Source organism: Pseudomyrmex gracilis, unplaced genomic scaffold, assembly GCF_002006095.1.
Source record: "Pseudomyrmex gracilis isolate BER0280 unplaced genomic scaffold, ASM200609v1 scaffold_59, whole genome shotgun sequence".
In the NCBI taxonomy this organism is placed as follows: domain Eukaryota; kingdom Metazoa; phylum Arthropoda; class Insecta; order Hymenoptera; family Formicidae; genus Pseudomyrmex; species Pseudomyrmex gracilis.
This window is the reverse complement of record NW_018020643.1, coordinates 534,150-547,287: the sequence shown is the minus strand read 5'-3', so window position 1 is coordinate 547,287 and position 13,138 is coordinate 534,150. Positions and strand designations below refer to the sequence as shown.

The window sequence follows — 13,138 nt, the reverse complement described above, 5'->3', positions numbered from 1 at the left end:
ATATGTATATGCATACACTAATTTTGTGTATTCTTGTTCACTCGTAGGTTAAGAATAAAGAAATTTGTGATTGCAATTAACACGATTTTACATTTGTAAGTAAAATATCTTGTCACAGAGTTGATTAAGGTAAAAGTACCAATCTCTGGACACATACTTATATCACTGGACACTTGTATCTCGCTTAGTCTTTAGATAAGAATAATTCCCGTATAAACTTATACATGTATATGTAATGTAAATATACATATACATATATAATTATACATCTACATATAAAGAATTTTATATATGTATATATATATACATATAAAATATATATATATATACATATATAGATAGATATATACGTCGATTTATCAACGAAACCTAGTTTATTCTTCCTGACTGCGTATGAGTTCGAGGAATATTTAGCGGCGTTGATGAGAGTTCATAATTTTTCATGTATAAAATATTTATCGTATAAAGAACCTATATATATAAATCATAGTGTGTTCTTATTGTAAGATTGAAACGATTTGAGTGTCCACACTTGTGACTACTTATGTGTATCATAGATTGATACTGTATTAATACCTTATATTAAATTTTCAAAATTGACGAGATTGATTCAAAATAATCACGAGCTCATTTTATATGTGCGCTTTACAAAAATTCTCAATCTAATTGATGTTTCGAATTTTTCGAACGATTTTTACTTTTATATAAATTTATTATTGTTCGTCTCGAAAGAAAAAAAGAAAGAAGAGAAACGAAAAGCAGCGGGGATAATATACAATGTGAAATGTATAAGTTATGTTTAATTAATAAGTTTACTAACTTTAAATTATACACAAATACGTAAATTTATTGCTATAACGTTTCATACATCATCCTCGACGCACTTTTTTCTTGGTTTTCTTTTATTGTAAGGAAGATCGTAAACTATAGCGAGAGACACGCAGAGGCGATTGCAAAAAAAAAAAAAAGAAAACAATTGTTTAAAATTGTGATATTTCTTGATGAATCGTCTTAATAAAAAACTGTTTTTCTATATTACTATTTTTCGTTGAGTAGAAAAAGCTCGCTTGTGTAGATTAATAAGTTCATTTTATAACTCTTATCTTTCATTATAAATTCTTCTTGCATGCACATGTTAATTTATCAGTTTTCTGTGAAATTGATAGAGGAAAAATGTGTGCAAATATAAAAAGTTTTTCAAAGTTGTGTAAATATTGTTCAGATAGTTGTCACCAAAAAAGAGATAGATGATATAAATAAGTATAGAGTTTTGATGATTTACTTTTTTAAATCCCAATTGTAACAATCGAGAAATAATTATATATTCAATTTTTACTTTTCATTAAAGTATAATACAAAATAGTAAATTAATATATTAAATTTTTCATTTATTATAGTGTAATTATTGTTTATCTCTCTGAGTCAACAAAAACACTTTTTAGATTTCTGTTAGTCATTATGAGAGTTAAGCAAAAACTAACTACGACTTACGTTCAGATGCTTTGGAATTATACAGCTTCACATAAAAGAGGTCGTCCAATGGACACGAGAGACACATGGTGTTGAGACAATATGTTTTGTGAAAAGAAAGCAAACCCCATCTTTGCAACTGCGTGTCTTCTCATAAAAAATAGGATTATAGGATGCGGGAACGGTTGGCATGTTTTGTCAAGATTGAAGCGACGGATCTAAGTAGTAGACTCTGTGTTCAGACTTGTAATGTATTCTCCTCTCTCACCACACTTTTGCCAATCACATTGATAGTATTGAGTCGTCAATCAATACCCGGTGCCCAATGTTGTATCAATTGATGCAACACTTTGTAACAACACACACACTCACTCGTTCAGTCTCTCTTTTTCTCTCGTTCGTTCTTAATGCACACTCTTTACTTCTCTCTCTTTCTCTCTCTCTCTCTCTCTCTCTCGTTTTCTTTTACTCCCAGAAGCTGCGGCTCGTCGACGGACGCGACTATAATACAAAGCAAGGGCACTTGATAAAATAACTTAGTCTTCTATTTCAATAATTATCTATATATAACGTACATATATATAAAACAAATTACGAGTAAAGAAATAATGATTGGGTCGGTATAGCGTTTTTTTTTTTTTTTTTTTCACGGCTCTTATATTAGAAATTTGTTCTTTCTATTTTTATATCTTTTTGTTTTCATTTTATCGTCTGATTAACGCGTCTAGTCGTTTTTGCACAAAACTTGTTTTATACACACATTTTGGATCTGCTTTTCTTGTATTTCTCTCCCTCTTTCTTTCTTTAGAGAAAAAAGGAGAGAAAAGAATGGAGAGGAGAGAGAAGAAAAGAGGAAGAATGAAGGAGGAAAAATGTAACGTGTAGTGCGCGTTTTGTTTTAGAACGAATTTTTTCAGTGTTTTAAAAAAGAATATATACAATGTGTGTGTAAAAATGGATTTTACAAGTATATAAAAAATGGTGGTGAGAACTAGAGGACTTCAATATTTTTCTTCTTCAATTTGGGGAGAACGTCATGACTTTATCTCTCTCTCTCTCTCTTTCTCTCTCTCCCTTTCTCTCTCTCTCTCTCTCTCATCCTTTCTCTCTACACAATACTCACTTCGCTCTCTATTAGACTATCGTTCCGATATTATAAAGTCCATTCTCCTCTCAGAATAGGAACAACCAACCAATTTCCTTTGTATACTCATATACGTGTGTGGACGTGAATGCGCGTGTATATTGATCGTTATTCGAGTCATGATACAAGTAATAATTGTTAATATTCGAATAAAGTAACATGATGCGCGGGCTGAGCATTCACGGAATGCCAGAAACCGGCGCTGGAGGTCATGCGAGGATAGAGCCACCACAGTTGTCTTCCTACTGTCAATGCTTATCATCGTTCTTTTTACACCATATATATATATATATATATTATGTCGAATTTTTATCAGTTTATATGTATTTATATTTATATATATAGTATAAATATATACACACTCACACACTAATTTTAACAATCCTCTAGCGTCCGTTCACGCACACTAAAACGCCAGGAGAGAGGAACGTCGTTTTCAGGAAAGCGATTGTTCCGATTGCTTTTGTGAATTTCTTCCTTTTTTTTTATTTCCCTCTCCTACTCTCTTCGTTGCTCTCTTTCTTTCATCAAGTTGCTTTTGTTTCCACCGGAAGAATTCTCGTCATTATTCGTTTTATTACTTGTCGCTTTCTCTTTCTCTCTCTTTCTCTCTCTCTCACGCACGCGCGCACACACACACATACACGCACAAACACGCATGCTCTATTTCCCCCCTCCCCCTTAATCTAGGCGTCACTTTTATCTTGTAATGACTTATCACATGTTTAACTTCTCGTTCGCACGCTCGTTCGTTCTCTCTCGCTCTCGTTTCTTTTAAACGCTATTATCAAGTTAGCGCACTGTTTGATACAAGGAACGATAATACAATTGAATATTTACGAACACAACATTGTTTTTTTTTTTTTTTTTGTCATGCTGAATAATGTGGCATGGCTTGTAGAAAGACGCAAGCTTCTGGACTTGCGGATGACCAGTCTCGCATCTCTCTTGCAATGTCCTTATGTAATCGATCCTGTAAGTATAGTTGTGACGGTGTGGTAATGGCGGTGGTAAATTGTGTGGTAATAATTGTGGTGGTGGTGGTGGTGGTGGTGGATGGTGATGACGGTGATAATAACCAGTTTTTTTTTAGTATTTACAATTGGTTATAGCAATCGTTATTTTCCTAAGATGAGATGATGTGCACAGTCCGAGCGCTCAAGATTTGGCATGTATTGGTACATATCAAGGATATTAGTCTTTCCTTAGGTCTTCCTCTCCACTACGAACTGCTCGACGCGTTCATACCACTGAACATGCCGATGTTAAACGAGCTTTGCTGCTGCTGTTGAATTTGTTGTTGTTGCTGCTGCTGCTGTTGGCTGTTTGCTTGTCGGCCATGTTTTGGCACTGGGGGTTGCAGGTATTCGTGTCTAGCTAGTGTTAATACGTCTATACGCTCCTCTTTTCTATATGCTAGGCAACTTCTTATGAAACTCTGTAACAAAATTATCATGTTAAAGAAAAAAACTGATTTTTCACGTATTTTTTAAGCAATATATGTATATATTACTGGCAAAATTGTACCTTTGCTTCGTTGCTAACAGTCGGTTTATTCGCGAATTGAACTTCAGTGGCTTTCAGTATCGTGTTCTCTTCTAAAATAGTGGCCTGCGATTGGTTGTGACCAAAAGGCTACAAAAAAATATACACATATAACACATTTTTATCATATTTACAATAAGCGGAATTTTATATGCGCGATATTGCGACAAGTACCTTTTTACCATATAGGCATTGATAAAATATAACTCCTACGCTCCAAACATCGACTTTGGATGATATTTTAGGAGGATTTTTACCGATAACGAAACACTCAGGGGGTAGATACCTGTAGTGAATACGATTAACCATTAATTATATTAACAATTACTGGATTATAGTAAAAATATTGAAAGATAAACAATGAAGGCACAACTCACCAATAAGTACCAGCTCCTTGAGACGTTAGATCCATTCCGTGATCTGGATTATAATTCTCCTCATCCATAACTTTACTTAAACCAAAATCCGTGATTTTTATCTCACCACACACATTGCCTTCCGTTAACAAAATGTTACCTGATAGAAAAGAAAGTAATTTTACAGTTTTGTTTATCACTTTTGTTTTTGTAATTAGAGATTTTTTATTAAAAACAATTTTGATCATACAAAAGATTATCAATCAATAATAAAAGAATTTGTATTTATTACCTGGTTTTAAATCATAATGTATGACTGGGGGTTTTATTTCATTGAGGTACTTTAAAGCCGATACAACTTGCATAACAATAGATCTTGCTTCCCTCTCGGGTATAGTCTTATGCTAGAATGATAAATTTAAAAAGAATGTAAGATAATGTAACCACATGTCGTTCAACGTACGTCAGCAAGAGATTTCATAAAATTATGTACAAAAGACATTTACCTGCTTCAAGTAAAAATCTAAATCATGACCATCACAATATTCCAGAACGGTACAAAAGGAATTGGCATCAATTTCAAATACATCGTATAACTTAACAACTCGGGGATGATCCAATGCTTTATGTATATTATATTCTCGCAACGCATGTCTATTGCAACAGAAAAAAAATTATTACGTATTAAAATACATTCAAACGTTTTTTTTTTTTTTTTTAAGCAAAATAGTTCTTAAAGCATTTCCACATTATCTAATGATAATATCGCAAGTTTTAAAGCAGTGTGGATAAAAACTTACTTTATATAATTAGCCTTTTTATCTTCTTTCCAGTCTTTATTCAATTGATGCACCTTGCAAGCTACGTATCGTTGCTCTTTTAAGTCAAATGCCTACAGGAAAAGACACGACAAAATTAAGAATAAAAGAAAACAATAACAATATTTTATTCTCGTTACAGCCATATTGAATTGTGACGTTAAAAGTGAGAAAGAGTAAAATATGTAAAAAATTAAAATAAAAGAGTAACTCAATACACAAACACTTTTATTTGATATTGATATAAAATATTACCTTATGCACTTCGCTGAAACCGCCTTTTCCTAATAACATTAAGAGGAGATAACGTTCGTTCAAAACAGGATGAGAGTTAAATCTCGATTGGTCCTCGTTGTGAATACGCTTTAACTCCCTGATGTGTAAATTACGTTCTCTTTCGAGTTTCTCCATTTCTACTTGCAGATCCGCATCCTCTTTCTTCAACGCACTTTGCCTTAACTAAAAATTATACACAGACATAAGTAAGCTCTAAGAATAATGAAAATATTGATATTTTTTAAGAGAATACGATATATAAAGTACATTTAACATTACCTTGAGTATTTCGTCAGCTTCATAATACTCCTGCCACGTATATGAACCAGGTACCGCATCCGGTTTCAAAAACGTCGCTTCAGTGCCGTTATGCAAAGAGGGTTGTGGTTGACTACGTTTTCTGCCAGTCTCACTATTCGACGGCCTCTTCTTCAGCAGCAGCTTCTTCTGTTTGTCAATTTCTTCTCGCTCAGTCGCTATCTGCTCCTGCCGTCGAGCAAGTTCTTGAAATGCATAACCGTCGGTCCAGTTCTCTTGAAAGGTCGCGCCTACCCTTTGCGTCACGAACTGACCCAACCTCAGTCTATTTTGCATACACTTTTGTCTAGCCTCCTTTTTTTCTATGTTTGATTTTTCTTTTAATAACTTCTTTACAACGTCTATACACTTATTTATATGTGATTTGTGCTGCTCAATCACTTTCTGTTGATTCGCCATTTGATGTCTGAGTTCATCTGTTGTCTGCAACAGAAGATGAAAAAAAAAAAAAAAAAAAACATTACTTTGAATTAATTGCCCCAGTATGTCATTATTATCACTATACATAACAAAGTTTGTTTGCATAATAAGCATTTTTAGATTACATATTTGATCGAGTATAGTGGAAATTGTTGTTTAAAGAATGATAGACCGTTTTTACTTCACAAAGTAATGATCAAAACTATAATCTTTTACTTACCCTATTTAATTCATCAATTTTGTTGTTACGTAGTTCTAAGTCTGACGAAGCTTGTGTTTCAAACTCTTGTATCCTCTGGCAAGTAAGTTCTGTCTGGAATACAATTTGTATAATTTTACGATAAATGAAACATGATGTTACCGTAACATCTGATACATTTGTCAGCATTGCTCATAAATACTGGATACCTTGCACGTACAAAGCATATACATATATGTACATATATATATATATAATATATATATATATATATGTATAGTATATATATATATATATATACACACACGCATATACATAAAACAATTTAACAAAACTTGTCAATAATTTGTCTGAAATGTTATGAACACTATACCTTATACATATGTAAAGTGTTCATACTCAGCAAAGATAACTTTGTTAATTATTTGTTGAAATACATAACATTCTATTGTTTCCATATTCGCTCTACATATGACATATGACTTTCTGTTTATCAAAAACAAATTAGAGAGCAAAACTTAGGCAACGTGAGCAAACGCTGAGATGAAACTGAGGGTCACACAGGCAGCAAGGAAAACACCAAATGTATGCATATGTAAATAATACTTATATAAACGTTAATATATATATATATATGTATATATATATATGTACATATGTATACATATATATATATATATTTATATATATATAGCAGATTCCGTCAACAGCACGTGATTTGAAATCAGCAACATGTCGTTTAAAAAAAAAAAACAAACAAACGTAAATCGGCCATAAAATTTGACTGCTTACAGAGAATGAAATAAAATAATTAGTAAAGTGGCTGGCTAAATATGCCTGATAAATAGAAAAAATCACATGCTGCTCTTACTGGAAAGTCTACTATAACAAAATTGCTAGTGGATTTTATTTCGCGAAACAGTATATTGGACTCATTAGAACTCAAATGCAATATTCAATGAATCCTACAAAAAAAATGTGCATATGCCAAAGTAATAAAATATGCGCCTTCAACGTTCGCTCATACTGAGCGACCAGTATTTAGAATTTATTATTTTTGAAGGCACTTTATTAAATTTCTCAAAAATTTCATAGCGAAGAATGTCATTACAAGATAGCCTGTATTTGTGTAATAACAAATGTATACAGAGCTACAGTTCGGTACAAAATTAGCTCATTTTACTGCAAACATTTGACAAGAAATGCCCATTACACGTTTTCAAGTGCAGACGTGTGGAAAATTTGGTGTTTCTAATATAATCCTATGTATATAAACTGCATATCAAAAACTATCAAACTATAGTTATAAAAATATACAATTTTAGAATAAAGAGAATAAACTAGAAAATTATCTCTTCAAAACAGATATCTGAGTACACATTCGTATATTCGCAGTTTACAGTATATTTTATCTAGAATTTCGAAATACTTTAAATACCGATTGAAAGTTGGATTATCTCTCTAAAGATGATAATGTAAATCTTTTCGTTGCTATTTACATCAATTCTCTCGTGATCTTTATCAAGTTTATCTTCAGAAAACAATTATTAGAATGACACTTTTTTTTAAACAAGCACCTGTTTTATTTTTAAGTGCAATTTTAATGACAATAAGACTCCGATTTAATTTTAAACTATGAATCAGAAAAGAAAATTGCACACTATCACATATAATGAACTTTTTGAAAAGTTTTGAAAATGTTTAAACTTACATATTCTTGCCACAACTCGATATTGTGGCGCAGAGACACTAATTCCACACTGGGTCGTTTCTTATAAAATGCTTGCAAATATTATCGAACTTTGCTTACATTATGGGTGTTAGTCTTCGCTTGCCTGACCTGGCTTGTCCTATTGAGGTTGGTAGGCCTTACCTGGACCTGCTTGCTGACCATCGAGCCCGCAGGTTGTGTTGAGGTTGGTGGTGGAGGCGGTGGAGGTTGAGGATGAGGTCTCGGTGGTTGCATCAAGGAAGAAAATTCCGCCACTGAAGAATTAGGTGTCGTTACTTGTGGATTAAGTAACTGTTGAGGCGATGGTGGATACTGTTGGCAAAAAAAAAAAGAAAAAAAGAAAAATAAAAATGTATATTATACATAGAAAGAGAAGTTAATGTTGTCAATATTCTAATCAACATTTGTTTTAGATCTTACCATAGGATAACCTTGCTGAGGAGAAGGACTCTTGGCTCCACCATGCCGAATAGGACTGTTGGCCAAATGGTGCTTGGGAAAATACTCATTGATTTTCTTATTATCGAGAGCAGAAACCGATCTAGCACCTTTACTTGCCACAGATCCACCTGGGGCACCCCCACCTCCATCATCTTTACGCTTCCTCTTTCTTTCAGAAGTAGTTCTTGGTACCTTTTCTGGAGTGTTTGCATCCACCTCCTTATCACTATGTGATGAGCCTATATAATTTATAGTATTTTATTAGAAATATTATAATCATAATAAATAATAAATATAAAATATATAAAAATTGTCTTAATTATAACAAAATATTCAGCAATAGAATAGAAAATTTTCCAGATCCACTGAACTTGATTTCCAATGCAAATAAGTTATGTAAAAGATCAGAGTCTTGTGCAAAGAGAATTTAATTATTTCTATCAACAAAAATGTTAACTTACCAGTGCTCATGTTCGAGTCTTGACTATAAACTGTCTGACCAGAGTTTACGGTTGTTTGGGGTGCCATCTGAATTTGTGACCCAGCGGACATCTGAAAAAAAAAAATAAGGGACGTGAAATACAACGAGAACAAATCGCAACAGAAATAGTTAAATAAAAGGCAAAAACGTTGAACAAACCAGCGTTGGACTATAACAACGAAGAACGTTTGTACGATTTGATTGTTATCGGAAGTATTACGGGACGTCGCCACATAGTAAAGACCCAGTCGAAACGTAGAAGCGCACAGGACCGAACTCGAACAACAGCAATGACAACGTCGAGAATGAGTACGAGACCGACGAATACGGGAAGCAAAGGCGAGAGAAGCGAGTCGATGATGATCGTTTCTCGGCGGTGCCGAAAGAGGTTACACTATACGAACGGCGAAACCCGGCACACGACGCTACGGCTTGAGAAAATCGCGTCTTATTAAAAAAGACACAAGATTAACACTTTGGAGAGAACAAACTTGATAGAGGATAGAGTGAGACTTATGGAGCGGAGGAGAGAGAAGGGAGCATGAGGGGCATCGGGACGGTATGGTGGGGCGAGGAAAGAGAAACAGAGAGTACGGAGAGAAGAGAGAATGGAAGCGCGTAAAAGAGCAATGGAGACAAGGAAACGTGTGCGCGTAGAGATAAAAAGAAAAGGGGAACAACGATATACGGGGATTGACACCTTCCAGGAGGACGACCTACAGTAAAGTCCCATAGTAATCGCCGTTCGAAGTCACAGTGACAGTATGTTAACTGCGAACGAAATTTCGCACACGGAAATCTCCTGTCGCAGAGTGACAGCGGTGGCGTGTGCAAGGAAAATATTCGATTTACGTTTAGAGCTAGAGGAATCACGACAAAATGGAGGACCTTAGAGTGGCAGGAGGGCGGGAGGGAGCGGAAGGGCGACGAAGATTCTAAGGGGCAACGAGAACGCGGGGGAGGGGGAAGGCGAACGGTGACTGCGGGGGGAAGGAAGGTTACGTTACGTTGGTTAGGATTAAGTTAGGTCAGGTTAGGTTAGGATTAAGTTAGGCTAGGACGACGGGCGAGGGGGTAGAAGGTAAGAAACACGATTCGAGAAGTGTATGGGGGATTAAACTACAGATGCGTACCGCGAGGGGGCAGGGTGGTTTTACTCACTACAGTCGCGCCTCTGAACTTCTCCGCGCCCTGAGACCGGCCTCGGCGCTTTAACTAACTTTGATGTCGCGCATATTTTCGCACGCGGCGAGACCGCGGTCACTGACGAGGAAAGGCATCAAGCGAGGGCGCGCGCGTGCTGCTTCTTCGATTAACAGCATCGATAAGCGAGCAAAGAGCGACGACATGCTAAGTCATATTCGGCCGGCGCGCGCCAATCTGACGTTTTGCGGTTGCCAAGTGTCACGCGTAGCAATAAATTACGCATCTATGACACGCGTGTCTTTTACCGTCGCTCATTCGCTCAAGTTTTCTCGCGTACACACGCGCTTACGTGCGCTGTACTCGCGCGTATCTCTCCTATCTTTAGGCTAATACGAGCGCATTCCACCATAGCCGCGAGCAAATCGGTCTTGTTAGCGATCGTCGCCGCGAAATCTAGGAGAGAGAGAGAGAGAGAGCACAGCTACGGAAAGTGAACGCTATATTCTGGGAGAAAGTTAAATGCGTGCAAATCCAGTATATCTGGATATTACCGCAAAGTAATTGAGTTTTTAGTTTTTGTATTTAGTCGCGGAAGAATTGTCGTTACACTTTGAGAAGATCTTTCGTTGGGGGAATATCACCTCACGGTTTGCTACTGGAAAAACATTGAAAGTACACATGCAGAAAGCGGCAAAGACGAGCCAACACTCTTTGACGTGTAGTTAGTATTGTCAAAAAAACTATAGTCTATAATCCTGGACGTAATTGCAGATTTCATCGCGTCCTAAATTTGATTTTCAAATTCTCTGCTTTGTTGTGTGACATTTATATAAAATATATTTATATTTATAATATACATCTCGATGCGTAAGAGATCGAATAAAAGAAAGCTTTGTAAAAAAAGTTTTTTTTTGCCGAGTTAAGAAAAGAAAGGATATCGCGGCTGCCACTTTACTCATTAAGAATTAGTAATTAATGTTCTTGCAGTGTAATGATTTCATGTGAAAACAACAAAGCGTAACGTCTAATAACTCTGATATATTACCTTATAATTTTCTTATACTTTTATAATTTTACGAGTCTTTTAGTTGCGATAAGAATATAATTTTATACATATGTATATATATATATATATAAATTTTTGAGATAAAAATAATTTTACGAAATAAATAAATTAATATTGTTTACTTTCGAGACTTACCTAGACTATAAACAGAAAATGAAATCTTATAAATCTTTTTCCAGTCAATAACACTTTCGATCGCCATAAAAATTGATATCCCGAATGAATTTGTGTGACATAGAGACAAAAAATAAAAAAGAAACGATACGTCTTACGTAGTCAAAGTCCGATGTATCGGGAATCGATGTATACAAAACATCCTCGGAAAATGTGTATTAATGACTTGGTGAATTATTAATGAATTAGTAATTTTCATATTTTTAGATTAGATTCTACATATCAAATGCTTGAGCGAGTATAATATTCAACGATTTTATGAGTATTTGATTTTTATTATTTTTTTTTATTTAATAAAATACACACGATTAAATAATTAATTAAAATAATTAACAATAAGACACGCGTGTGTTTTTAATTTTAAATTAATAAAAAGAATTATACAGAGAGAAATTGTATGTTTAATCAAAACACACACCAGCGATGAAACTTTAGAGACACGACCGTTTCTGAAATCTGTGAAAATACGATAGAGAAAAGTGAAAAAACCGAAATATTCAATCTTTGAACTATGTGCAAGCAGAAAGTGATTCTCAAAGAAAAGGCATTACGTCATTGAATCTCTATCTTCTAATCTTATACTTAATTGTTTCTAGCCATAATTCGCGCCATTCCGCAAATTCTCCGGTCACGTGAGCGCGATAGCACATTACGCCGCTGAACCGCGACTATGCGGCAACGAGATACTCGTCTCGCGGATTCCTCGCGCATCGCGCACGAACAAATCCACCACAGGAGAGGACAGCAAACTTCCTTATCGATGGATCAGTGACCGTAGCCCGGAACTGGGCTAGAGGGCCGGCAAGGAAAGAGATGGAGAGAGAGTCTCTTCGCTGTCGGAGCGATCTACCGTCAAGAGACGAATGACACTGTACATGTATGAACGCGCACAGGCAGATATGCGTTCGCGCGCGCGCGCGCGTGCGCGTGTATGTGTGTGTGTGTATATACATGTATGTACGCATATATGGAGCGATTCGAGCACGCAGAAGCAAACTGACGTACGTACGTATATACAAACCCAGTAAATCGGGACATGCAGACTTTACTGTGCACGTCTGTAACCCTGGCGACCTGGCCCTGGCGTGGCCATAACCGCGAGGTTGGCCTGTTCACGAGTAAACCGTGTTCGAATACGCGGATCGAATCACGACGTTGTAGCTCGTTGTACATCTACGAGAGGAGCTCTTTTTCTCTTTCTCTCCTCCCCACCTTTCTTTCTATCTCTGCTCGTTTTTCTCTCTCTCGCGCCTTGCCGCACGAGATCCGTTCACTTCGTTTCCTCCTGGATACGCTCGTGAATGTTGGCGTGCGGCTGGCGCGCCGGGTAAACAGCGGAGATGGTAGCATCAGCGACAGCACAGGCAACGGCAGCAGCACCGGGTGGCGTCAATGAGCACAGCAAACGGCATCACGCGTACGCTCTCCTCCTCGCTCAGTGTGTTACGAGAACGCGAGCCAAAAACCCGGCGCGTGGACTCGCCTAATCGAAACGGAACTGGAACTGTCCGACCACCGTGCCGCCGCCGCCGCCGCCGCCGCCGCCACCACC

General features: G+C 36.2%; 1 protein-coding gene across 10 annotated transcripts in view; it reads right to left on the bottom strand.

Annotated features, from left to right (window-relative positions):
* Positions 1 to 3,091: 3,091 nt before the first annotated feature.
* Positions 3,092 to 13,138, bottom strand: part of LOC109854078 (serine/threonine-protein kinase tousled-like 2) — a 43,133-nt gene continuing 33,086 nt past the window's right edge. For 5 of the 10 annotated variants that reach the window (XM_020426802.1, XM_020426804.1, XM_020426806.1 and 2 more), the window contains 13 exons: positions 9,181 to 9,271; positions 8,699 to 8,958; positions 8,357 to 8,590; positions 6,568 to 6,660; positions 5,889 to 6,350; positions 5,589 to 5,792; positions 5,316 to 5,407; positions 5,022 to 5,169; positions 4,808 to 4,919; positions 4,537 to 4,675; positions 4,334 to 4,445; positions 4,142 to 4,249; positions 3,092 to 4,052 (listed from right to left, as the gene is read on the bottom strand). In XM_020426802.1, the coding sequence (XP_020282391.1) occupies positions 3,837 to 4,052; positions 4,142 to 4,249; positions 4,334 to 4,445; positions 4,537 to 4,675; positions 4,808 to 4,919; positions 5,022 to 5,169; positions 5,316 to 5,407; positions 5,589 to 5,792; positions 5,889 to 6,350; positions 6,568 to 6,660; positions 8,357 to 8,590; positions 8,699 to 8,958; positions 9,181 to 9,271 (2,271 nt within the window). In that variant the 3' untranslated portion in view covers positions 3,092 to 3,836. Of the gene's footprint in view, positions 4,053 to 4,141; positions 4,250 to 4,333; positions 4,446 to 4,536; positions 4,676 to 4,807; positions 4,920 to 5,021; positions 5,170 to 5,315; positions 5,408 to 5,588; positions 5,793 to 5,888; positions 6,351 to 6,567; positions 6,661 to 8,356; positions 8,591 to 8,698; positions 8,959 to 9,180; positions 9,272 to 9,359; positions 9,909 to 12,595; positions 13,052 to 13,138 lie in introns of those variants that run through there. The other 5 variants (XR_002250177.1, XM_020426810.1, XM_020426808.1 and 2 more) reach the window with 5 other exon arrangements.